General features: G+C 40.3%; 1 protein-coding gene across 2 annotated transcripts; it reads right to left on the reverse strand.

Annotated features, from left to right (window-relative positions):
* Window positions 1-1,357: 1,357 nt before the first annotated feature.
* prdm1b (PR domain containing 1b, with ZNF domain) lies at window positions 1,358-15,135 on the reverse strand. Of its 2 annotated transcripts, XM_089023870.1 has the most exons (7): window positions 15,005-15,135; window positions 14,472-14,761; window positions 10,425-10,544; window positions 8,224-8,464; window positions 4,587-5,428; window positions 4,377-4,505; window positions 1,358-3,347 (listed from the first exon to the last, which is right to left on the reverse strand). In XM_089023870.1, the coding sequence occupies exons 1-7, from the start codon at window positions 15,012-15,014 to the stop codon at window positions 2,805-2,807; spliced, it is 2,175 nt and encodes a 724-aa protein (XP_088879996.1). In that variant the 5' UTR covers window positions 15,015-15,135; the 3' UTR covers window positions 1,358-2,804. The 2 variants fall into 2 exon arrangements, with proteins under 2 accessions (XP_088879996.1, XP_088879997.1); XM_089023871.1 differs by lacking the exons at window positions 10,425-10,544; window positions 14,472-14,761; window positions 15,005-15,135 and adding an exon at window positions 8,674-8,812 and having other exon boundaries at window positions 1,360-3,347.
* Between the last annotated feature and the right edge of the window lie 12,726 nt (window positions 15,136-27,861).

Genomic DNA, 27,861 nt, shown 5'->3' on the forward strand with positions numbered 1-27,861 from the left:
GCACAGGAAGAGCTCATTAGCCAGTTTACAAATTTATCAGCTCATGGAAAAGACAATGTTTTATTGCTTACAGCTGTTGTGACTCAGAACGTTCCAGGGGTGTGGTATTCTAATCAGAAAAACTATGTTTTACTAATGTATCACTTAAATTTGCATATACTCTCAATAAATAGTCTCGTGCTGGCAGTCGGGACAATCTTTCTGGTTCCGAGTCTTCGTCCACAGTGTCTGACTGTCATATATCTGACAGCGCCTTTCAAAACTCTCAAGGTCACTTTACAGTCACAGGATATGTTTTTCTGTGGGTGAGCAGCAGCAGACGCACCAGCGTTCACTCAACCTGGAAGTAACTCAAATAGATACAAAGCTAGCTAGCTAGCTAGCTAGCTACTAGATAGATAATAGATAGCTAGCTAGATAGCTTTTTATCTATTTGAGTTACTTCCAGGTTGAGTTAGCTACTTGATAGATAATAGATAGCTAGATAGCTAGCTAGATAGATAGCTAATAGATAGCGAATACACATATAATTCCATGCTTGTTTTATGCACTTATGATGCAACAAATACAAAACTCTGATTCAACCTCATCTATGCACTTGAACAAGGAAATGACTGTGAAAGTACCGGTAGTCTAGTACCTTTTGTTCCCTTCCCCAAAGTCTTTTTTTTATGGTGAACTGAATCACCCAAGCCTTGTCATCATTTCTAAGAAGAGAATAGTTAATTGAAATCCGGCACACACACACACTTGATGTGTTTGAACAAGTCTCGTGAAACTCCTGTTATGGCCATGACTCTCTGAGATGTCCAAAATTGGCTACTTTTATTTGAATCAAAAAGTATTTCACCTATAGAGACATTGATATCGGCCTTTCTGCATTGACTTTTGCATCAAATCCACAAGACGCTTATTTGTTGTTGTTTTTCAAAATGGCGGCCTAGCATTAGCGCTACTTTCTGTTATTGTCGCGCTCCGATATTACCAATTACAATTTTGGAGGATTTTACTCAAGTTCACTCGTGTCAATGTCGTTCTTGTGGGTTCTCTCACGCAAAGTAACAGGAAATACGTTTTTTTTTTTTAACATGACATCATACACAAAACCGAAACAGACTCAATAACCATGACAGCGAATTACTGGAAAGAACACATTTTGATTTGCTTTCGAAACATTCGACTCAGGGTAAGAAAAAGGGGGAAAAATGATGTTAGTGCGTCTGTGTGTATAGCGACTTGATAGTCATGCCAAATTTCATCTTTACGACTCGAAAATTTAGTCTGTTAATGTTCAACAAAATAAAAATAAAACGAAATAAAAATCACCTGGTTCTCATTGAAGTATTGGAACAACATCAACAAACCAGCACACTCTGTAGAAACAATATCTTTATTTCTCTACCATATAAAAGTACAATCAAAATAGTCTCTCACGTATAAATTATTACAATCTCAAACCTGTTTAAAAAAACTACAGTGAACCTCATACAAAAAAAACGAACGTAGAAAATTAGAACGTACACCATAATCCAAATGGTCAGTTTTTTCGTCTCCTTTTTCTGCTGTTTGTGCTGATGATAAACTATCGTTGTTTTTTTTTGTTCATTTTTAGTGTCAATGTAACAATTTCGGCTGTATTTTATTATTTTTGTTCTGTTGCGTGATTCGCTACGGTGTAATAATTTCAGAAAACAACGTTTTGGCAAATGTTCATTTCGACAAGTGTTTTGATTTTTTTTTTTAATCCTGGTTCAATTATAAATAAATAAATTAATCACTTGGACACAAAGCATGTGTAATGTAAAGTAAAGCGAGCGTGACAAACTATGATATCATTCCTGAGTTGTTTTTTTTTTACACTAAGGTCTACTAAATAAAATCAACAGCTAAATAAATAAACAAAATCATAAATTAACACATATACACACACACGCACATGCATATAAACACTACCTGAGTATAAGAAACTGACTTCACAGTTGGATAAGTCTTCCAATTTTCTTTTTGGGATGATTTGTTTGGAGGGAAAGACAATCTGTATCACATGTTGTAACTGGCGGGTATATTGTCAACAAAAATAGAATTTATTTTGTCTTGTTGTTCTGTAAAAGTGTTTAATGTTTCTATGTGAATCTTTATATGTGTATTTTTCTTAAAATCGCATTCAATACTTTATTAGTAATGTTTTGTCATTATCACTTCCGCTTCTGTGTCATATGTTTTGATGTACTAGACTAGAGTAACTCCAGAGAGACAGAACGAGAGTAACTGCTATAGAAAGAGAACGACAGTGTAAAGCCGACGTAAAAGTTTATCTACTTTCGGTTAATAAGGTGCACACGGTACGTTATTAATTTGCTTATTTACTGTATGTTTTGTCGAACTTATTGTAATGTTGTCGTTTTAATGTCCTTTAGTTTTCACGGTGTTCCAAGTGTTCCACAATAAACGTTGTGACATCAGTACGAAGCGTCATCCTTGACCGGGGTAGATACAGTGAAAACGTATACGATTTTAAGAAAAATACACATATAAAGGTTCGCATAGAAACATGAAGCACTTTTACAGAACAACTAGACCAAATAAATTATATTTTTGTTGTCATGGCAACCAATGACAATATACCCGTCGGTTACACGTGTGATAAAAATATCACGTCACCGAGTGGAGTCTTTGGAATGCTCTTATTTTGGTTATTTAAAAAAAATCCTTCTTCAGTCAAAAACAGAGGCTACTTTTGGCGACATTGCTTTCTCCAACGGTGATGCTTTACATCATGAAATCTCCTTTCTTCACGGGTTCCTTCACTGACCCTCCAGTTTCACCGTCGACGAACGCTTGTGGAGATGGACGACGCTCGCTCTTTCCTGATAGGTCGCCGGAACATCGCGCCGAGAAACGAGCTCCGTCAACGTCAGCGCTTTGAGCAGAAAGCAGGCCTCCTTCTGGTCCTCCTTCCATTCGCCTTCGAAGGCGCGAGAGAGCCATCGCTCCAAGGCCTCCTCCAGCTGCGGCGCCGACGGCGTTTCTGTCAGCGCGTCGGCTTCCTGGCTGGCATCGAAACGTTCCAGCATTTCTTTCACGCGGACGTCGACGGCCGAGTCGGAGTCGGCCGTGCAGCGTTTGCTTTGGTGGAGGCGAAGGGAAAAACGGTGGTAGAAGGCCTGCGAGCACAACTGGCAGTGGTAAGGGCGATCGCGGCTGTTGTGTAGCCGGCGGTGTAGCTTCAGGTGGATGTATTGAGTGAATTTAATGCTGCATAGTTTACACTGGTAAGGTTTTTCCCCAGAATGGAGTCGAAGGTGAGTTTTTAAGTTGCTGGTGCTGCTGAAGCGCTTATGACACACCTGGACAGAAAGAAAGAAAGAGGAAAAAAAAAAACAACAACAAACGTCACAGACTTGCCAAAGTACCTCAGGCGACGGAAAAAGCTTTTAAATGTAAAACGGAAAGATTTATGTGTGGATTATTTTGGGCACAAAGTGATATTACGCAACGCTGACATGATTGAGATTGTGAAAGCGTCGTCATTCCTGTTCTTTTGGAAAGGCAGGAATTCTATCGCTAACCTGTTCTGTTTGCTTTGCATACCTGCCAACTTCTGAAACTAGAAAAGACTCGTAATACGCCGGCCGGGGTCCATGACAAAGTCGCCCCCCCCCCCCCCCCAGCCAAGCCAAATGATTTTTAACATTACAGCTACTTTAAGGACAAGCAACGCCTCCAGACAAGTTGTGTCCATAATTTGTAAAATCACTTCAAATGTCTTCTACTGAGCGTATTTTACAAAGATTCCACCGCATATAGCTACATTTTACATTTTAAGACTCGCGCTGAATATTTAGGAAGTCTTGTTTTTGAGTTGATGATGATGCCTGACGCGACGTCACGTCTGGAACCGAGAAAGCGAGACACAATGCATTTTGGGTACTTTGTTTGGTCTGAAAACTTCAGTGTGATCCGTGTTGATGGCGAAATTAGAAGGAAAACACGTATATATAAATAACGTGATGGTGAATCGTTGTGTGACTGCTATTTGATACTAGTTGACACAAATTCCCAGCAGACAAATCAGCCCATTTCCAACGGAGCTTGGGCGCCATCTTTTCCATTTTCTGGGACGCTACATTGGAGTCCTGGCGGCTCGAATTGATCCGGAAGTACTTCTTTAATCGATAGCAAACATTTATGCTTTCCTCTTCAGAACTATTTGAATCATATTCATAACTGGATGAGTAACAACAAAGCCCCTTCTCTGAATCTGAAGCCATTGTTTTGATTCTAGAGCAAGGCGAAGAAGTCCTGGCGTGATGTCACGAACAAGTGGGCGGGACCTTCTGAAACTCGCAATTTTGTAAAAAAAAGTTTGTACGCACCTGACACTCATGCGGCTTCTCCCCTGTATGAACAAGGTGATGCTTCTGGAGATGAGCCAGCTGCGTGAAACTTTTTTGACACAAGTTGCACTGGAAAGGCCTCTCGCCACTGTGCACGCGAAGGTGAACCTGCGATCATAAAACAAGGTTCATCAATGGAGACACACAAAAATTAAATACAAATAGAGGTTGATGGTTCCAAATCCCTACCTTAAGATTCGATAGCTGTCCGAAAGTCTTTGAGCAGATGTTACATTCATATTTGATTTTTCCATTCTGCTTTGTCAGAGGGTACGGTAAAGATTTGTGGCCGGGACGGTTGCGCATCCCTGAGTTGCCTTTGGCGATGTCCAAGGTGAGATTGATTGCTTCCTCGCAGCCGGAGGAAGTACGTTCAGGCGAAGGGCTCACCGGCTTGGGAATGGGAGAGAGCTCGGGAGTGGCCGGGGCGCCTCTCGGTGGGGACACGTTCGGGGTGAGTTCTTTCAGACCGCCCGTCGGGGATGGAGGGTAGGGAAGAGTCATAGGAAGTAGATGAGGGGCGCTGAGGACAGGGTAGGGGATCCCGTCCGTGCCCAGGTAGCCACCGTACTGGACGGATCCTCGAGAAGGCAGCATTCCGGGAAACGGAGGGGAGTAGGAAGGCAGGAAGAGGCGAGGGTAGTGTGAGGCGAAGGGGGGAAGGAGCGGGTAGGTGGACTGAAGAGGTCTGGATTGAGGGTAAAGCGGGTAGGTGGACACCAGGCCTTCTCTATGACCGTAGAGGCCATGCAGGTGAAGGGGGAGATTCTGTTGATCCGACGACAGCGCCGGGTGAGGCATATTCATCCCTCTCGGTTCCAACTGAGGATGCTCCTTCACCTCTTTTTCCATTTTTTTGCTAAAGTCCATGATTTGGTCATCGGGGGTATCCGGAGGAGTGTCTCTCCCCAACATCTCCACATCCACGTCTTCATCGTTCCTCTCCTCTTTCACCTCTTCTTTGGTCCTTTCCATGGGCCAGGTGTGCCGAGCGAGGGCGTCGTCGAAGTTGTCGTCAGCGTTTGCGGTTTCTGCGGGAGAATGACAGAAAAGTGGTTGACGACGGGGGCAGTTTAGCTCCGAAGCTAGCAAAAATAGCGTATAATATTGCAATTTTATGAAGTTATCACGAATCCACACGTTCATCGTAAAAATTCGAACAGTATTTCTTAAAGGACAACCGACACCAAGTTGTGTCCATAATTTGTAAAATCACATCAAATGACTTCTACTGAGCGTATATTACAAAGATTCCACGGCATATAGCTATATTTTACGTTTTAAGAATCGCACTGAATATTCAGGAAGTCTTGTTTTCGAGTTGATGACGATGCCTGATGTGACGTCACGTCAGGAACGCCCCTGACCGAGAAAGCGGCATCACAATGCATTTTGGTTACTTTGTTTGGTCTGAAAACTTCGTATTGATCCGCGTTGATGGCGAAATTAGAAGGAAAACACATAAATAATGCGATGGTGAATTGCTGTGTGTTGCACCAAGACTACTAGTTGACACAAATTCCCAGCGGACAAATCTGCCCATTTCCAACGAAGCTTGGGCGCCATCTTGTGCATTTTCCGGGACGCTACATTGGAGTACTGACAGCTCGAATTGATACGGGAGGACTTCTTTAATCGATTGCAAACATTTTTGCTTTCCTCTTCAGAACTATTTGAAACATATTCATAACTGGATGAGTCACAAGAAAGCATCTTCTCCGAATCTGAAGCCATTATTTTGATTCTAGAGCAAGGCAAGACGTCCTGGCGGGACGTCACGAACAAGGGGCGAGAGCTTCTGAAATTCGGCATCCCCGAGGTCATTTTGAAGTAATTTTTGGATACTTTTACTCATTTTATTGTTTTTTTTTTTGCATTTGACTAAAAATATCAGCCTCCGTGTTTTGGGTATTTTAGATGCTATAATACGTTTTTCTGATGTCAGTTAGGAAACAAAAAAATGTTGTCGGTTGTCCTTTAAGTTTTTTCAAGTCACAAGTTATTTCCTGGCCAACGACACCCTCTTGTGGACGTGTAGTAAATCGCACCACACTGGCAGCGGTGGAATGATTCAGAGGTAGCACTACTGAAGGCGTGGGAGTGGCATGCCACTGCTTGCGACACATATTCACCCACGTCGGCCACTCCCCGTGATGGGACAGGCTCGTATCGGGTTTGACTCATCACGCATAAAACGAAGCGCTTTAGGTTTCTGTTTTGTTCCTATGGGTGAGGGGGTCAATTATTATCTCGCATACGTGTCACGTCCGCACCTCGCAACCTTCAATTAAGGAATAATTTACACAACACATCGGCATTTTTTAATGTTATTATCCAATTACCCTGATTTCCATGTTATAATGTGTCAAATTATTTGCCACTGTTTGGATTCAAGCTCTGAGCTACTGTAAATGAGGCCATAAAATATTTCGGTGTTGTGATTGTGAGCGATTTCAAATGTTTCGCAAGCAACATATACTCTGTAATCAAAGTCACGTGAACGCTTTTACAATGCAACTAAAATGCCGTGGTATTAGTCACCTGGGTAACTGGCGACGTGGTTGGTGTATTCATTTTGCGTGAGTCATTCATTTGACTTTGGAGCAAAGGAAAATTGCGCGGGATGAGGAAGCGACCCACAATCGCGTTTGGTTTCAAAGTAAAAGATGGCTGTCATCGATTTTAACACATTCACTGCCAGACGACGTACAAAAATGTGTCCACTCCAGTGCCAGGGTTTTTGTCATTGTCATTCAAATTCCAGATTCCACAGAATATTGAGTTTTAGGACGATATAAACATTCAATGCAGCGTAAGAAACCTTACACGCTATTCCTTCATCAGGAAAAAAAGAGTTAATTCCTAAACTATATGTGCCTGGAGTTATCTGAGCTTGAAATGGGGGCGGGTGTACGAAATAATACAATACATATTAATTTATATAGCTGAAGCTGTGACAAAGAAATAACATGGACAAAAGGCAAATAATAATACATTTCATTTGTCAGCGTCTTTCAAAACTCTCAAGGTCACTTTACAGTCACATGATCAGTTTTTCTGTGGGTGAGCAGCGACAGCCACACACGTCAGCGATCACTCAACCCGAAAGTAACTCAAATAGATAGAAAGCTAGCTAGCTAGCTAGCCAATTGATAGCCAACAGATACCTAGCTAGATAGCCAGCTAGCTAGATAGTGAATAGCTAGCTAGCAAATGTTGCCCCCTCGTGGGAGGGAAAAATATTTCCAGAGGTCTGACCAGTGCTATATTAGCACCCCACAAATTATGGAATGGCGCTCAAAGTCATGCTTTTCAATTTCTGAATGAATTTGGGAATGGCAGTCAAGTCACGGTGAGGCCCTAACATAGTCACCGTGGGAATATTGCGTTGTTATTTATTTTATAGCAAGGGATTTTTTTTCCCCTGGCTAATCAGAGCAATCGTGAGTCAGCGTGGAAGATCTTTAAAAGCATTCAATGTCATTATCTGATCCTCAAAGGGGAAGAAAAGATCAAGAAGAATCACATTCCTCGGCCAAGATGGATATCAGTGGAGACAACAAATATGTCAGATGATCAAAGCAGGGTTTTATTTCCGTTCCTTTGAGGAGTGTCAGATATACAATAAAGTCTCGTTATATCGATATTCAATGGAGTCCGAAAAAATATCGATATAACCGGGACTATCGATATATCCGACCCTGTTTGCATGTAATTTTCTCCGTGCGTGCATAGAAATAGTATCGATATAACCGGGACTATCGATATATCCGATATCGATATAACGAGACTTTACTGTATTTCTTTAAGACCGTGTCACACTCACTGTGTTTGGTATTTTCCTGCTGACCGCATAACCTCTGGGCAAACTCTTGGCTGTACCACACCAGCAGTTCCTGTTTGGGCTCCACAGGCCGAATTGTGTAGAAGTAGATGTCGCGTCCGTTCTGGCACGCCACCATGTTCTGTTCACTCAGCGATCGCGCCGGGTTGACGTAACGCATCCAGTTACTCCTGCGGACGTCGTAGCCATCGATGAAGTTCTGCAGGTGTCCGTCGCTATAAATCTGCAAAATGGAAACCGGATTAAAAAAAAACAACAACAACAAAAAAAAAACATAACGGTTTAGCTTGCGTTCACCATTTACCGCCTTTTTAGTTTTATTATTCAGATTGAACTCTTGAAACATAAGCTAATAACTGTTCCATCGCTGAATAGTGACCAAGGGATGGGATGTAAGAAAGTGACAAAGGGAGTAAAAGTACAAACATTCACCATTGCCATGTACAGTAAAGTATCCTCGATCTCCTTCTGTCCTAACGTTCAGTGTGGTGTACTCCGTTTGGAATGGCGCTTCTCAAGTGTGCGCGGTAGCGGCGTGTCGTGGGTGTTCTGTCACTCCAGTGTGTTCGCGCTTGATTCTGTCATTGTATTTGAAGCTTGGAGGTGTGTCTGTTTTTGCTGTGTCACTCTCTCTCTCGCTCTCTCTCTCTCTCTCTCTCTCTCTCTCTCTCTCTCTCTCTCTCTCTCTCTCTCTCTCTCTCTCTCTCTCTCTCTCTCTCTCTCTCTCTCTCTCTCTCTCTCTCTTTCTTTCTCTCTCTCACTCTCGTCACTATCAATCATCAGAAATAGTTACACTATTTCACAAAACGGGGTTCAGAGGGGAGGGGGGGGGGGCGGAGGGAAAAAACACATTTGGCTGCCGGTCAAAATAGACACGTGTTGACTAGTGAGGTTCGTGAATTCATGAGTGTGGCTTCCCACGTCTGCCCGTCAGTGTTACAGGAAATAAAGCCGGAAGGGAAATACCGTTCCTATAGTGGAAGAGGGGGGGGGGGGGGGGGGGGGTAAATGAATGAATGGGAATTCACTCGGGAGTAACTCAATTTTCAGAGTGACGCAGCAAGTTCCAGTTAACTCATTCACTGCCAGACAATGTGCAAAAATGTGTCCGCTCCATTGCCAGGGTTTTTGTCATCGTCACTCGAATTCCAGGACCCGCAGAATATTACGTTTTAGGACTATATAAACATTCAATACAGTGTAAAAAAAATCCTCACTTTCTTATTTCATCAGAAAAAAAGAGTTAACTCCTAAATTATATGGGTCTGGAGTTATCTGAGCTTGAAATGGGGGTGGCTGTTCTATATACAATGTAATGCATACATACAGGTAACATCCGATTTACGACCAAGTTCCGTTCCGACCAAGTCGAAATACATTCAAAATGTTTAATAGAGACTGAGAGGCTAAATGATTCGCAAACTTCCCCCTCTGGAGCCATCACACGGTCGATTGCTGTGCGAGAATGAGATGTTGGCTGGCTAGCCAAAATTGTCATACGCGTTGCTGGCCTGCTAGCGCATTGCGATGCCAGGCGTAGAATTATTTTTTTTTAAATAGGATTTGGTCGTAAATGGTCGTAAGTACGGGTGGTCATAAGTTGAGTCGGTCGTAAGTCGGATGTTACCTGTATTGGTTTATATAGCGCTTTAACAACAAGCTGAAACTGCAACAAAGCGCTAACATGGGAAAAAGGGGAAATGCAGTCCCCTGTGGATGGGAAAAAACATTACCAGAGGTCTGGCCAGTTAATTCCTAAGTTATATGGGTCTGGAGTTATCTGAATTTGAAATAGGGGTGTATGTCCAAAATACAATACAATGCATACATAGTGGTTCATATAGTGCTTTTACAATAGCTGAAGCTAGAACAAAACGCGAACATGGAAAAAAGGGAAATTCTGCCCACTTGTGGACGGGAAAAAAACATTGTCAGAGGTCTGGCCAGCGTTTTATCAGCACTCAAGCACGAAAAAAAAAATCCCGAATTAATTTGGGAATGGCGCTCTAAGTCATATTTTCAATTTCCGAATAAATTTGTGAATAAGTTAAGTTGTGATGATGGTTTTGGGGTTTCATGTTTTGTACCATCGGCCATAAGAGAACAAAGTTTCTATGTTTTAAAAACTTGCATTTTCAATCGACTTTACGTGAGACATAAAATATTCCCTTTGTCGGGCTTACCCTCCAGAAGTATTTTCGGTTGGCCAGTTTGGGAACGTTTTCTTTGGTGTAGACGTCACCTTGCAGGGGGCCAAATCGGGTGCCCTGAGGAATGTACTCTTTGCTGAACACACCGCTCACCTTGAAAACAGATGAAACAGAAAATGAGCAATGCAAGTTTTTTTGATTATCTCATGGAATTTTTCCGCAAGAAACAGTTTGCTGCTTCAGCTGTTGTTAAAGCGCTATATAAATCCATATGTATTGTATTGTATTGTATTGTATTGTAATTAGTCAAACAGAATTTAAGCAGAGATGGTTGTATATCTATTAAAGCTATTTTTTTACATATACATTTTTATAGCACATCAGGTTTTTTTAGATACAGTACTTTTATTTTGAAGTTTCACCCATAAAACCTTGCGCAATACGGCTTTTACAATGCAATGAGGTTTTAAAAAATCCACCTGTTAACAAAGCATCCCCATGCTGTGTCATTATTATAAAAATAAAAATGGAAAGTTAAAGTTCAAAAAAGAGGAAAAAAACGGCAGATTCCGAATCAGCACAAAAAAAACTAAATCATCTGGAAAAGTTCACTTGCATAATACATAAATAAATAAATAAATAAATAAATAAATAAATAAATAAACATAATGGAAAAAAAACCTACAATTTGTTGATGTATTTTAAATTAAATTTTGGTCCACATCCATATAATGATATCTAAAAATTAAAAAATGTAAATATTCAAAAGGCACTTAACTCATTCACTGCCAGACGATGTGCAAAAATGTGTCCACCCCAGTGCCAGGGTTTTTGTCATTGTCACTTAAATTCCAGGACCCACAGAATTTTAGGACGACATAAACATTCAATGCAGCGTAAGAAACCTTAGACTATCTTCTTTCATCATAAAGAAAGAGTTAATTCCTAAATTATATGGGTCTGGAGTTGTATAAGCTTGAAATGGGGGTGGCTGTTCAAAATACAATGCGATACATATAGAGTGGTTTATATAGCGCTTTAACAACAGCTGAAGATGGAACAGAGCGCTAACATGGAAAAAAGGGGGAATGCTACCCCGTTGTAGAAGGGGAAAAATTGCCAGAGGTCCGGCCAGCGCTTTATGAGCACTCATGCATGAAAAACCAAAACCCGCACAAATTCGGGAATTGCACTCTACGTTATATTTTCGATTCCTGACTAAATTTGTGAATGGCAGTGAATGCGTTAAAAAGCCTTAAGGTTAATCATTATTATTATTATTGTTATTATTTTTTATGACAATAAGTGGTCACTGTGGGGCGAGTGTGGCTGCACATGTCCAAGTGAGGTGATTTTTGGAAGTGATGAACGAGTGTGACAGGGCGCTTTGTGCCAAGCCAGCGTTGCGTGGCTAACCATCGGCTGTGCCGCCACGTTATCGTTGCTCAACCGCTCAAGTTATTGAGAGAAAGGCGGAGGGGAAGCGAGATGTGTAACGGAGGGGGTTATTTTGGGGGAGGAAAGTGGACTGGGGTAGTTTGAGGAGATACCCACGCGATCACACTCGCCATCCACCCCTCCTCATTTTGTTCCCCCCAGAAATCAAAATGGCTTGTGTGGCCGCCAAGTTGAAGCCTGATGCCTTGCTAGCCAGCATGTTCCCAACGAAAGTTAATCATCTGGTTTTAACCTAAATCCCCCCCCCCCCACCCACCTCTATTCGACACACACACATACACACGCGCACACACACATTTACACACATACACACACATTCCTGTTTCAATGGTTTTGTGAGGTCCGGATAGCTCCAGTTAAGGAGTGAGGACCACTGTTGCTGATAAATTTATAGAACTAGTGTTCCATTTGAAGACTAAATGTCACCCCATTTCCCACTTCAACTTCTTTAAAAACAAAGAAATAAAAAGTGGACTTGAAACTGAAATAACAGCAAGAGTGAGGTTTCTGAATGGGTGCCTTCAAAATCCTCACCCCTGTAGTGAATTTGGTTAAAATATCGTTTTACTTTTTGTGGTATGAACTTTTTTCCTCTCAATGAACACGCACACACATACATAAACACACACAGTGAGTAAAAATTGTGTGTATCCAAGTGAAATGAAAATACACACAAAAAAATTATTTTGGGTGAATTTGTGAGGACCTCTCTAAAACTTTAATAACAGATGCATATATAGACCCTCTAGAAGCCTTTAGAATGAAAAACTTGTGAGGACCGGCAAAAAGGTCCTTACTTGTCAAAAATGTCCTCACTACGATTGTTATAAAATGTTAGTGGTCCTCACAGACTAGTCATGCAAACACACGCACACACACACACACACACACACACACACACACACACACACACACACACACACACACACACACACACACACACACACACACACGAACACACAAACAAACACACACACACACACACACACACACTCTGCAAAAGCCCCTTCACCGCCCGCCAGTCTCTAACTGGTAATCACTACTCACACCCCATCTGCCACGTGCTTCCAGGGAACATTTCGGACTAAATAAACAAACAAAAACAAATACATTTTTTTGGCCATTTCCGGTTTCATTTTGAAGTCGTTTTTGGACACTTTTTAAGTCATTTTTATTGATGTTTTGCATTTGACTAAAAATAACAGCCAGTGTGTTTTGGGTATTTTAGATGCTCGAAAACGTTTTTCTGATGTCAGTTAGGAAACAAAAAAATGGTGTTGGTTGTCCTTTAAGTGCATAAAAATAAAACAAAATCATGGCTGTGCTTCTTGATTGGCATTCCTCATTGGAAAACATGGAGGGAGATGCAAAAGATGGGTACATACAAAATAGGCTAATGATGATAATGATAGGAAAATACCCCATGTGATCGTCATTTAAACTAAGAGGAAATTATTGACACATTTTTGGGTGATGCGGAAAGAGGAAGGAGGCATTCGAGACCCAGCGTGAAGATTAGTTTACACGCTTTCCCTCACTACTTTCCAGGAAATAATTGTGAAACAAAAACCAAAAGTCAAAAAACAAAACAAAACAAAAAAGTCCAACCGAATCAGCTGACTGAAGCGTTATCGCAAAGGGCGTGAATCACCTGAGTGAAAAAATATGTGGGAGGTTAAAAGGGTGTGCTGCGCTGTTAAGAAAGCCAAACAAAGTTGTGATAACATCACCTGGCAAGAACTTCACACGTCACAGCCACTGCCATTCCCGAATTTATTCGGGAATTGAAAATATCACATAGAGCGCCATTCCCGAATTTGTGTGCGTTTTTTTATGCTTGGGTGCTGATAAAGCAATGGCCAGACCTCTGGCAATGTTTTTTCCCTTCCACAAGGGAAGGGGCAGCATTTCCCCCTTTTCCCATGTTAGCGCTTTGTTCCAGCTTTAGCTGTTGTTAAAGCGCTATATAAACCAATATATATGTATTGCATTGTATTTTGGACAGCCGTCCTCATTTCAAGCTCATATAACTCCATACTCATATCATTTAGGAATTAACTCTTTTTTTCTGATGAAAGAAGAGAGTCTAGGGTTTCTAACTTTCAGCTGTTGTTACAGCGCTATATAAACCAAAATATATGATATATGTACATTGTATTTTAGACAGCTGCCCTCACTTCAAGCTCATATAACTCCAGACCCATATAATTTAGGAATTAACTCATTTTTTTCTGATGAAAGAAGAGAGTCTAAGGTTTCTAATGTTCAGCTGTTGTAAAAGAACTATACAAACCAATATGTATGTATTGAATTGTATTTTGGACAGCCGCCCTCATTTCAAGCTCATATAACCCCAAACCCATATAACTTAAGAATTAACTCTTTTTTTTGCTGATGAAAGAAGAAAGTCTAAGGTTTCTAACGCTGCATTGAATTTAATGTAGTCCTAAAACTCAATATCCTGTGGGTCCTGGAATTTGAGTGTCAGTGACAAAAACACTGGAATGGACAGGTTTTTGCACGTCTGGCAATAAATCGTTTTTGTTTTTATTACACAAATGGAAGTTTGACCAAAATGTTGATGAAACTCAAAATGAATCATGTGAAGAAGCACGATCTCACCTCATCTTTGTCGTATTCGAACGATAGGTTGCGTGGAATGGAAGTCATCGCTCTCGGCAGGTTGAAACTTGGGTTCGACACCTGATCCGGTACGATGTAGGTACAGTTGAAAGCAAAATCCACTTCCCTCCAAGTGCTCATGTCTCCACGTGAGCTCTCCAAAACTTTCATTTTTGGACGGCGGCAAAAATACAGAGCAGCTTCGGTACGATTTGGTATCGAGAAAGGCTTTGGTTTGCTCAGGGGTTTGATTCCCTCCGGTCTTAGGTATGTCGAGTAAAGCTCAGGATCTAGGAGGAGAAGAAAAAATCATCAATAAACATCCATCAATCAATCCATCCATTTTCCAGATCGTTTTAGTCTCGCTAGGGTCGCCTGGATACTGGAGCCTATCCCAGCTGTTTTAGGCAGTAGACTAGGGACATCCTGAATTGGTTGCCAGTCAATCACAGGATCAATAAAAGTTTTTCGCACACATATTTCTTCAAATTTAAACCAATATGATCAATAATAAATTTTTAAAAAAGTCTTACTTATGCACATTCATTCAGCTGTTGGACCATCGTTTCTTTGGTTAAGCCATCCCCTCGCTCTGCCTTTACAGTAGATCCTCTGGGATTTCCCCCCCGCCTCTTCTAGCTCTGTCACCTGAAACTCTTGAGCCCGGATTGCGCCCAGCGTTTTTAACCGGACCGCCCGGCCAATGGCGAGCCAGCGCGGTCACATGATCGAACCATCTGACACATGACTGTTGGGTTTGTTGGACAACAACATCGGTGAACGGTGGACGATGGACACGTAAGGTCCAGCCAGTGGCTGTTGTCGTGTGCGCTTGGACACGCGCACGCGCAACGACAAACACAAAGACGGACGGGGATGATAATGAAGGAATAAAAGGAAGAGCAGATGGCTGGATTGTTGCCACTGGAAAACACACTTGGAGAATTTGGCTTGATTTGACACATAATGAGCAATCTGTTGCCACTGTATCTCCTTGACCTAGATCTTGCCCATGAACATCTTGAAACACACACACACACACACAGTTCCAAACACACCATTGGTATACACGTAGTTTCAGTTTTAAAGATGGTGAGCACCAAAACAAATATTTTCTTCGAGAAGTACCCCATACTTGTTTTTTTTTTTTTTTATTACTTCCATGGAATGAGTCCAAGCAGGTCAACACTTTGCGCTTCCTTGCTTGTAGATGTAGGCCAGGTAACCTAAGTGCACAGGAAAGAGATTTAAGAGACCTTGTCTGGTGAGCATCCCTGCTTATTTTTAGACACGCCACGGCTCACCTGATTGTTATAAATAGCGAGGAAAAGTATCAGAAACACTTGCATGGTATTGCTTTTTTTCACTCAGTCACTGCCAGACTATGTGCAAAAATGTGTCCACTCCAGTTGCCAGGGTTTTGGTCATTGTCACTTGAATTCCAGGACCTACAGCATATTGAGTTTTAGGACACTATAAACATTCAATTCAGCGTAATATACCTTAGACTGCCTTCTTTAATGAGGAAAAAAATTGTTAATTCCTAAATTATTTGGGTCTGGAGTTATATGATCTTGAAATGAGGGCGGATGTCCAAAATACAATGCAATACATAAATATTGGTTTATATAGCACAACAGCTGAACCTGGAATATGGCGTTAACATGGAAAGAAGGCAAATGCTGCCCCCTTGTGGAAGGGAAAACATTGCCAGAGGTCTGACCAGAGCTTTATCGGCACCCAAGCATTAGGGAAAAAAAAAAAACAAATTAGGTAACTATGTGGGTCTGGAGTTATATGAGCTTGAAATGAGGGCGGCTGTCCAAAATATGATGTAATACATACATATTGGTTTACAGACATTCCCCTACTTATGAACATTCGAGTTACGAACAATGGTACATACATTTTTTGTAGTAACATACATATGTAGTATTCTCTCTAGTTGTACACGTGCATATCTTTATAGAGCATATATTTTATTAAATGTTTATTTTCCAGTACAAACCAATACAGGTTACTTATACAAGTCTTAAACATATTTATATAAACCTTAAACATACTTATATAACCATTAAACATACATTCTTCCCAAAATATAACACTGAAGCAACTTACGAACAAATTCACCCTACGAACCACTGTTCTTATGAACAAGATATTTTCTTATCTCGTTCGTAAGTTGGGGAGCGTCTGTATATAGCGTTTTAAGAATAGCTGAACCTGGAACAAAGCGCTAACATAGAAAAAATAAATGCTTCCCCCTTGTGGAAAAGAAAAAAAAACATTGTCAGAGGCCATGGTCAGTGCTTTATCGACACCCAAGCATGAAAAAAAGTATACATTCGGAAATGGCGCTCTACGCCATATTGTATTGTATGTCTTTTTTAGCCACGTTAGCCAACTTGCATGCTGGGTCCGAGAGGACATTAATTTCATCTGTGCTGTATGTCATGCATATTAGCATATTTGACAATAAAGCTGACTTTGACTTCCCGAATAAATTCGTGAATGGCAGTGAATGAGTTAAAATCCCAAAAGGTGATTTATGATAGCGTTGCAGGCGATTGGCATCGTCGCTCATATTCCCCCATAATAAGAACAACTCTGAATTGCAACGTAGACATTGAAAAATGTTATGAAAAAAACATCCCGGTGTCTTTATTGTTAAGCTAAAGACCACCCGGACCCCCCCACCCCTTTCTCCCCCACCGCTTTGTCTTAACTGAGATAGGAAATTGGCTGCCATATGGTGAGATCGCTTATAGTGAAGCGGAGTGTGGCTTGGGGGATGAAGGCGGTGGAGTCGTGTGTGTGTGTGTGCGTGCGTGCGTGTCGATACGTGCACGTGTGGGTCTTTCACTGGCTGGAGGCCCAACTGGGCTAATTTCTCTAATTTGCAGACAGTCTAGTCTCGGGCTCAGAAGCTCAAGTCTCCAAAACTCCGAGACAAGTAGCGAAGTGGACTCGAGAAGATCTTATTATAACTGGCACATTCGTGCTGTCCAGACACACTTTTCAAGAGGGGGAATCTCTTGTTGGGTAACTTGGCTCGGGCAGGGTGGGGGCAGGACGGTCCAGACGAGATGAAGGGATAAAGTGAAGAAAAGAACTGAGGTCAGCTTGATCGAAGCTGTCTGAGACAAGCAAAATAAAGACAACGGGATGTGACCTGATATTTGAAGAGGCGGCCGCCCTGGTGATGCCGTACATGGGGAGTGAATGTCAACATGTGAAATCAGTAAATGATAAAAGTGCAATACATGGAACATGTGTCCTGCGCAATTATCATCAAAAATCATGCAAGTACAGTCAAATCATAAATTCGGATGACATTGTGACATGACAACATTTTTCCTCATGATCTTTCTCCCCTTTTATTGGATTAGCCTTCAGTAGTCTCACAGTGGAGAAATTTACATTTCACAGCAGCAAAGTGATGAAAGTAAGAAGAGAGGAAAGAAAGAAGTATAAAAACAAAATACAGGAGTTGCTGTAAAGGCAGCCACTCTCGCGGCGCCATCTTGAAGTCAAAAGAACAACAAAAAAATAACTAAATAAGTTGACACAACACAAAAGATACAGAGAGTCATTCAATCTTAAACTTTGTGCACCATCTTTGTTGTATGAAGCAGTTCTAGATGAAAGAAAAGATGATCAAAGCCTCATTTTCACCAATGGATCAGGGACGTCATAATGAAATGTGCACATCTGCTGCAAGCTAAATGTTGAAAGCAAACACGAAGCTGTAGCATCCATTGTAGCAAAAATTGACAAAAGATTGTATCCCATCTCCTGTCCCATGTAAATCCGCTTCAATTCCAAGTGGCGACCGTTCCACATAGATATAGGCGCTCTGCGCTTACGCTCCTTTCATGCTTGTCTCCTCAATATCCTTTTTATTTTCTGCCAACTCATGAATATAAAAATAAAATAAAATCTTGACTATTTCATTTGGGTATTTATAAAGACTTTTTTATAATAGACTGATGACACTTGTATTTTGTATACAGAAAGGCTCCCCAACTTACGAACGAGATACGTTCCGAACGGTCGTTCGTCAGATGAATTCGTTCGTAAGTTGCTTCAATGCTATATTTTAAGGCTTTTATAAGTAACCTATATTGGTTTGTACTGAAAAGTAAACATTTATAAAATATATGCTAAGTAAAGATATGCACATAGACATGTTACTACAGACACTCCCCTACTTACGAACATTCGAGTTACAGTACATACAAACATATGTATTATTCTCTCCAATTGTACATGTACATATCTTTAGAGAGCATATATTTTCTTAAATGTTTATTTTTCAGTACAAACAAATACAGGTTACTTATTCAAGCCTTAAACATACTTATATAAACCTTAAACATACTTATATAAGCCTTGAACATACATTACATACAAAATATAGCACTCAAGCAACTTACGAACAAATTCACTTTACGAACGACTGTTCGGAATGTATGTTGTTCGTAAGTAGAGGAGCGCCTGTATTGGGGAATATATTGATTGATCTTTTCTGCTCATTTGTTGAGCTGCTCTGCTGCCACTTGTTTTCTTTCACTTTTCAACTAAAATGAAAGTCAAAACAATCAATTGGAGGAAAAATAGCAACGGGTCATCTTGTTTGTATTTGACTGCTCCTTAGATGACTTGCCTTCCTTGAAAAATGCCCCGCCCCCCTTTCAATACCATTGTTGTTGTCCTGTTTTGATTATTGTCCATTTCTTGATCAACTGTAAAAGCTGATCATCAGGAATAAAAAAAAAAAAAAAAAAAAAACGAGAGGATTATGGATTGTTGATGCTTTGTTAGCGCACTGACGATCGAGTCACTTTTCAACTGCCTTGTTTACGGAATGGTCAGCCTAGTTTTCCGTCAGATCCCTTTAACCAAAGGGGGATTATCCTCGCTGACTGTAAACCTTAAATATGTAAGATGGTATTATTACATTGGTTGTTTTGGTAGAAGCATCTGTGTTTTGTCTTTTTTTTTTTTAAATATCTTCATGGTTCAACAGTAAATCTTCAAGTCAATATTTATCGTCATCATATGCTAAAGGTTCTATTTATTTTGCAAGGAGAGACAGTTTTCAACACACTTTATTTCAGGGAGACTGGCATAAAGTAGTTTTTTTTTGTAGTAGCCCCACAACAGATTTTTTTTAAATTTATGTATTTACTTATTTATTTCATATAACGTAACATACAAATCAAAAGGTCAAAAGGCTCAACGTGTACAAACTAACCACAAAAAAACACACATTAGTATTCCAAATACACCTAAAATTAATAAATAAATAAATACAGAAATAAATACATAAACAAACAAACAAGCAAACAAACAAAACATGAGAATAAGTAAATAAGTAAATAAGTAAATAGGTAAATACGTAAATAAGCAAATAAACAAATAAACCAATACACATATAAATAAATAAATAAATACAGAAATACAGAAATAAATACAGAAACAAACAAACAAACAAATAAATAAACAAAAAAACAAGAATAAGTAAATAAGCAAATGAGCAAATAAACAAATAAACCAATGCACATATTAATAAATACATATATAACATATAAATAAATAAATAAATAAATAAATAAATAAATAAATAAATAAATACAGAAATAAATAAATACAGAAATCTCACTAACCACCCCCCAAAAATTGCACTTACAATATTTGTCAGGTATTAAAATTTCTTTCAAATCAGGCTCATAAAAACTTATTGAGGGGTGACAGAGGATTTAAAGGATTTGGAGGTTGGGCCAAAGGGTGGCGACGGATAAGAACAGGGTGATGTAAGGGGTGTAGCACGCTTCTGGCTTGTGGTCAACAGGTGGGCCTCGCATCCCCCTACCCAACCCCTCCCCCCCAATCTCCTCGACCACCAGATAGAGAAAGACTTTAGCTCGGATCTGTCTGCCAGACAGCGAAGGGGATTTTCGGCAACAAATCCAATGGATCAATAAAAATGTCTGCTAATTAGGGCCCATTCTCAAAAGAGGGAGGGAAAGGAAGGACAGCGATACAGATGAACCGAAAAAAAAAAAAAAAAAAAAACAGTCAATGCTGAGTCACAAGTGCGGACAGATCGGGAAAATCCTCCAGACAAGGTGTGCCGAATGTGGAAATCAGGTGAAGTTCATTCAACCTGTCTCACTCTTTGAGGGTCAATCCAATGAAGTCTTTCCAAGGATCACTCTCTTCCTCAATCGGAGTAACCTGGCACGCTTGCAGAGATCGGTTTCTCTGACCTCAATCCTTCCACCTTTTCTTTGGCCCCCGGTCTTTGGCTTTGCCCCTCCTTCCTGCGGGCGTGCATCCCCACTTTGACCTAAATCCCCTTCATTTAATCTTCTCCTTCTAGTCTTTTGGATAACAATCAACCCCCCTAATTGTCTTAATCTCACTCGTCTTTTATTGTCCCCGGGGGCGTCATGCGGACGGGGGAACAAAAAAAACCACAAAAAACAGTCACCTCTGATCGATATTTTGGACAAGGGGGCCGCAACTAGCACAACAGCCCCTATTGATTATTTACAAGGGAAGAAGAGCGGGTGTGATGATTCACAAAGCCCGATCTTTGTATCGGTTTCTAGTTGAAATGAAGAAAATTGCTGGAAAGAAGATTGTCAGCGCAAGTAAAATATTTTTAACTCATTCACTTCCAGACATGCAAAAATGTGTCCACTCCAGTGCCAGGGTTTTTGTCATTGTCACTTGAATTCCAGGACCTACAGAATATTGGGTTTTAGGACTATATAAACATTCAATGCAGCGTAAGAAACCTTAAACTTTCTTCTTTCATCAGAAAAAAAAAGAGTTAATTCCTAAATTATATGGTCTGGACTTATCTGAGCTTGAAATGGGGGCGGCTGTCCAATATACAATGTAATACATACATACAGGTAACATCCGATTTACGACCGACTTCCGTCCGACCAAGTCGAAATACATTCAAAATGTTGAATAGAGACTCAGAGGCTAAATGACTCGCAAATTTCCCCCTCTGGTGACATCACACGGTCGATTGCTGTGCGAGAGTGAGATGCTGGCCGGCTAGCCAAAATTGTCGTACGCGTTGCCGGCCTGCTAGTGCGTTGCGGTGCCAGGCGTAGAATAAAAAAAAATAAATAGGGTCTGGAGGTCGTGGTCGTAAGTACAGGTGGTCGTAAGTCTAGCCGGTCGTAAGTTGGATGTTACCTGTATTGGTTTATATAGCGCGTGAACAACAGCTAAAACCGGAACAAAGCGCTAACATGGAAAAGGGTGGAATGCTGCCCCCTTGTGGAAAAGAAAAAACATTGCCAGAGGTCTGACCAGCGCTTTATCAGCACCCAAGCAAGAAAAACGCCAACTAATTCGGGGATGGTGCTTTATGTCATATTTTCGATTCCTGGATAAATTCGGGAATGGCAGTTAAGAAACATCAAGATCCTAAGAGGCCCCTGTGGATTAAATACAGACATGGAAAGCAACGATTGGAAACTCCCATTTCAAATCACGTACATCCGTAAATCCTACTTTGATGCCCCCTAAAACAGAAACAAATCTTTAGGTTGTCAATATCTCCAATGAGAAGCTTAGGTGCAACTCTCATTTTGAGTTGACTGTGGGCCAAAAGATGTTAGCTTGCAGCAGTAAAACCAGGATCAAGATAGGGTTGAGTGGGGCGGGGGGTAAAAAAAAAAAGGGGGGGGGGGGTTGCGTACGGTTTGAAAATGACAATTGTGACCATAATCAAAAAATACGCCGAACAATAACGGATTATCTGCTTCAGAAGCAGCTCCATCTGTCAAGAGGTGACGTATGAAGGGTTCACTCTGTGTGTGTGTGTGTGTGTGTGTGTGTGTGTGTGTGTGTGTGTGTGTGTGTGTGGCTTGACACGCGTCTATTTAAATAATTTGAACCCTTTTGCAAATAGCGGTTACAAAAGTGGCCAGCTATTCACATAGTTTTCTCTTATACAATAAAAATTAAGCATTAGACACGACAATGGACGTGTTGCCATCCACTGCCGCTATTTGCTCTTTTTTTTTTCATCCAATACAATACACATTGATTTATATAGCGCTTTAATATGCCTAAAGATGAATAAAAACATGATGAAAAACAATCATAATGTAGGTGTCAGACATGTTTGATCGGACACTGTGGACAAAGGCTCGGAACCAGAAAGATTGTCTTTACTGCCGGCAGGAGACATAGCCATTCATGACAGACGCTTGAATTCTGCAGCCCTCTGCCAAGCTATTTATTGAGAGTATATGCAAATTTAAGTGATACATAAGTAAAACATAGTTTTCTTGATTAGAATACCATGCCCCTGGAACGTTCTGAGCCCCAACAGCTGTAAGCAACAAAACAGTATCTCTTCCATGAACTGATAAATTTGTATCCTGGCTAATGAGCTCTTCCTGTGAAGGAGTTTTAATTCGTAAATTGCTTCGGTGATAAAGGAGTTTCCCAAGTCCTAAATTCTGTCCAAGGCTGGATCTCCGAGATGAAGATGACAGTTTAACTTGCTGTTTCTGTTGACCTGATTGACCCCAGGCTGTCTGTGCTTCAATTGTGTATTCGAGTCACACATGTTGACTAAGCATACAACAGCATGAACATTTTGACTATGATAACTTATTATTCTCTATCAGTAGGTTATTGTCATTTGAAAGGGTTAACTGCGCTTTCAGTGCAAGTCACAATGTTTCCAGTAGCACAACAATCAACAGTTTAGCCAGCCTCTTAAAGCCCCCCCCCCTTCCTCCCAATCCCTCTCTCGCAGTGGGTGAGTCTAGGATGACACCGTTTGATTGCGCTCGAACTGTAATCTGACATGGCTAATCTCGTCACTCTGTCTCCACTACCTGGTTCTCCATGGGCCAATTAAGTCATTCACTGCCATTCACAAATTTATTCGGGAATTGAAAATATGACGTAGAGCGCAATTCCCGATTGGTTTTTGTCATACTTGGGTGCCGATAAAGCGCTGGCCTGACCTCGGACAATGTTTTTATTGTCCACAAGGGGGCAGAATTTCCCTTTTTTCCATGTTCGCGTTTTGTTCTAGCTTCAGATATAGTAAAAGCGCTATATGAACAACTATGTATGCATTGCATGGTATTTTGGACAGCTGCCCACATTTCCACGTTCAGATAACTTCAAACCAATATAATTTAGGAAATAACTCTTTTTTTCTGATCAAAGAAGAGAGTCTCAGGTTTTTTTAAAGCTGTTTCAGCTTCAGCTGTTGTTAAATCGCGATATAAACCAACCATTGTATTTTGGACCCCTGCCCTCATTTCAAGCTCATATAACTTAGGAATTAACTCTTTTTTTTCAGTTACAGCACTTTGTCACAGCTTCAGCTGTTGTTAAAGCGCTACATAACCCAATATGTATATATTGCATTGTGTTTTGGACACCTGCCCTCATTTCAAGCTCATATAACTCCAGACCCATCTAATTTAGGAATTAACTCTATTTTTCTGCATTCAACGTCCTAAAATGCAATATTCTGTGGGTCTTGGAATTCGAGTGACAATGACAAAAACCCTGGCAATGGAGTGGAGATGTTTTTGCACATGTCTGGCAGTGAATTTCATTCATTCATTCATTCATTCATTCATTCATTCATTCATTCATTCATTCATTCATACATTCATTCATTCGTTTGTTTATTCATTTATTTGTGTATTTACTTATGTATTTCTTTATATATATATTTATTTAGTTATTTTTATGTATGTATTTATTTTCATGTATGTATTTTTTTTTTTTTTTTTTATTGACACAAATAGAGGTTTTGACCAAAATATTTGCACGTCCGGCAGTGAATGAGTTAAGGGTGCCCCGTATGCACAGCACGCCAAGGCTCGCCAGCTCAAAACCACGCGGGCACCTACTAGTCGATGGCTCAGGCTGTCTGAGGACCCAAAGATCTGTTTTCGTAACAGTCCATCTGCCTTTTGGCTTGGCCTGGTCCACTTTCTTTCGAAAGGACTCCTGAGATTATGTACTGAAGTTTGGCTGCCTTCTCAACCACCTTTTGACATACTGTTGTTCTAGTAATCACCAAGATGGTGTCTATAATTGGGCTAAACATTTCGACAGACTTTTTTTTTCTAAAAAAATATCCCCTTGTGTTACTATTAAAAATATGATGATTATATGCACGAAATAGTCTAAAATTCATCAGTAACAGGAACAAGTTTACCAAAATTCAGACGTAACTTGTACAGACCTTTTTGCACCTGACTTTGTCATCAAGACAGTCTCACTTAATCACCTTAGCCAAATTAGTTTGAAATTAGCCCTCTTACCTACTCTGTCTGATGCCCCCCCCCCCCCTACTTGGCCCCTGTTTTTCTCCCCAGTCGTTTTCACAGCTTTTTGGATTAGACAGATTATGTGTCTGGATCTCAGTTTTTGCTGGTCTCACACTTCTTTATCTTGACGGGCAACAACACTGCATACGTACTGAGACTACACAACCGACCATTAAAATGTTTAATGCCCTCCGCATATTACATATAGAGCGCACAACTACTTAATGAATAACTACAGTAAAGTCTCGTTATATCGATATTCAAGGGAGTCCGAAAAAATATCGATATAACCGGGACTATCGATATATCCGACCCTGTTTGCATGTAATTTTCTCCGTGCGTGCATAGAAATAGTATCGATATAACCGGGACTATCGATATATCCGATATCGATATAACGAGACTTTACTGTAGTTTTCAAATCTGAAATCAAGAGTAATGACTGTTATTGTTTGATTTGCTTTCACGGGCCGGAAAAAATGAGGTTGTGGGCCGGATTTGGCCCCCGGGCTTTGACTTTGACACCTGTGCCTTAGGCTCTAGTTTATCAGAAAAAAAATAGTTATTTACAAAATACAATGCAATACATACTTATTGGTTTATATAGCGCTTTAAAAACAGCTGAACATTAGAAACCTTCGACTCTCTTCCTTCATCAGAAGAAAATAGTTAATTCCAAAATTATATTGGTCTGGAGTTATATGATCTTGAAATGAGGGCGGCTGTCCAAAATGCAATACATACAGATTGGTTTATATCGTGCTTTAACAACAGCTGAAGCTGAAACAAAGCGCTAACATAAAAAAATAGGGAAATGCTGCCCCCTTGTGGAAGGGAAAAACATTACCAGAGGTCTGGGCAGCGCTTTATCAGCACCCAAGCAAGAAAAAACAAAACTTTAACTAAACAAGATAAATTCATGAATGGCAGTGAATGAGTTGTCGTTTGGTAGCTCCCCTGAGAAGGAGTAGAAATGTCTCAACGGTGTCATGGCATTGACATTGTTGAACTGAATGACGTATAGCGTGCCGGGCTTTTGTCTACTGCACTCGACGCTATCAATCAAACAATTGTGCTCTTTGAAACTTTTATACGTTTTTTTTTTTCTCAGCCAAACGTTAAGCTAACTATTCCTATTCTTCTTCATGACCTTAATGACACAGTTGGCAAACGACCGGAACATCATTTAGCTGGTTTGGCAAGCGTGGAGCTTGTAAATTCGTGAGTCAAAATGAGTCAGCAGTTTCAACATTTGACAATGTCGTGACATGTCTCCAAACAAATACACCACATGTTCTAATTTTGTCATTTTTGTAGTTCAGAGGGTAGACCATAAGAGGATAGACCATCATTTAGACTTCTAGCTCGGAACAAGGTAAGTTTTACGGCATAAAGCAACTCATCCAAACTGTTATTTATGTACATCACCTAAGGCTTCTGATTCTGAAGTCAATGGACAGATGGAATTAAAAGATAACATCCGCATGCATGTACAATGCAGACTGTGGAAAATAAACTGAGCGTAGTATTTCATAAAACTTCATTGAACAAATATCTGAATGTTTTTTGTTTCCCATAACAAGTCAATGACTGCTTCTCTTATGACCGATGTGTATATTTGCTGCCCCCTACTGGCAATTGAAAATGCTCATAAAGTACCTACTGTATAGTATTCTTTCAGCTTCTTTCATTAGCTTGTAGCAGACGTGCTCATTCCACCATGACGTCCTTGATCCACTGGAGAAAGGGACACTTTGATCCTCTCATCTAGAATTGCTTCATACAACAAAGAGGGTGCAGAAAGTGTTAAAGATTGAAGACTGTGTTTTTTTGTGAGGTGTCACACTGTTTGTTATTTTGTTTTTACATCAAAATGGCACCGCGAGAGTGGCTACCTTGACAGCTGCTCTTGTATTTTGTGCTTGCTGCTGTAAAATGTAAATTTCTCCACTGTGAGACAAATAGAAGTTCACTTAATACTACTTTTGTCACTGGTTTATTTCCTGTTTATGATAGCTGTCCATGTTTAGCCCTTTTTTTAACAACATCAGCTGTTGTTAAAGCGCTTTATAAATTAATATGTAATGTATATGTATTGTATTCTCCCTCTTCATATATGCAATATCAATTTATTGTAAAAATGAATACATAAAACAGTATATGAGCGAATATTCAACGAAACCGGCGAATATTCAATGAAATCGGCGGCACACTTTACTTCTTACCTTGGAGGTTCAGGTTCTTGGAACAACACTGCCGCCTGGTGGACAACGTTGTTCATGACATGGAAGGCCTTTAACAAAAACATTGACATGGGTACAATAAAATCAGTTGTACACGACTGTTTGAATATAATAATAATAATAATAATAATAATAATAATAATAATAATAATAATAATAATACAAAATCATGACTTTACCCGACAAAGGCTTCAGGCGACACTATATTGCCACCTTGTGGCAGCACTGGTGAAAAAGACGCTTTGATCTTCTATTTCATCTAGATCTGCTTCATACAACAAAGAGGGTGCAGAAAGTGCTTAAAATGGAATGACTGTGTCTTTTGTGTTGTGTCACATTATTTGTTATTTTGTTTTGTTGTATTGACTTCAAGATGGCGGCCGTGAAAGTGGCTACCTTTCCAGGAGCTCCTATATTTTTACTTTTTTCTTTCCTTTCCTCTTACTTCCATCACTTTGAAGCCGTGGAATGTAAATTTCTCCACTGCTAGACTAATAAAGGCTAATCTAATCCAATCCAAAATTAATGTATCTGGTCCAGAGAGATTTTTTTTCACCTGATGGATTTATCGCCTAATTATTAAATCCAACATTTTGACATTATGAAATTGAGTGTAGTCAACTTTTTTTAAATGCTCGTGTACTTTGAGGAGCTATGATTCAATTTGAATGGATAAAGTCGAAGAGATTCATATCGATGGAGTGTTGTAGTTATTGTAACACCCACCGAGTGGCACTGTGGCACTACCAAAAACACTGCTGTCTGTTTCTGCTTCACCGCTCGTTGGATTTCCAGTTCAATGCC

Source organism: Hippocampus bargibanti, linkage group LG20, assembly GCF_051943395.1.
Source record: "Hippocampus bargibanti isolate YZ-2025 linkage group LG20, ASM5194339v1, whole genome shotgun sequence".
In the NCBI taxonomy this organism is placed as follows: domain Eukaryota; kingdom Metazoa; phylum Chordata; class Actinopteri; order Syngnathiformes; family Syngnathidae; genus Hippocampus; species Hippocampus bargibanti.

Excerpts from the sequence above, each read along its gene's own strand:
- prdm1b (XM_089023870.1), bottom strand. Across the intron at positions 8,465-10,424 it reads ACCGAAAATACTTCTGGAGG|ATTTATAGCGACGGACACCT; the intron begins GTAAGCCCGACA and ends TCCATTTTGCAG. Across the intron at positions 5,429-8,223 it reads GCAGGAAAATACCAAACACA|AAACCGCAAACGCTGACGAC; the intron begins GTGAGTGTGACA and ends ATTCTCCCGCAG.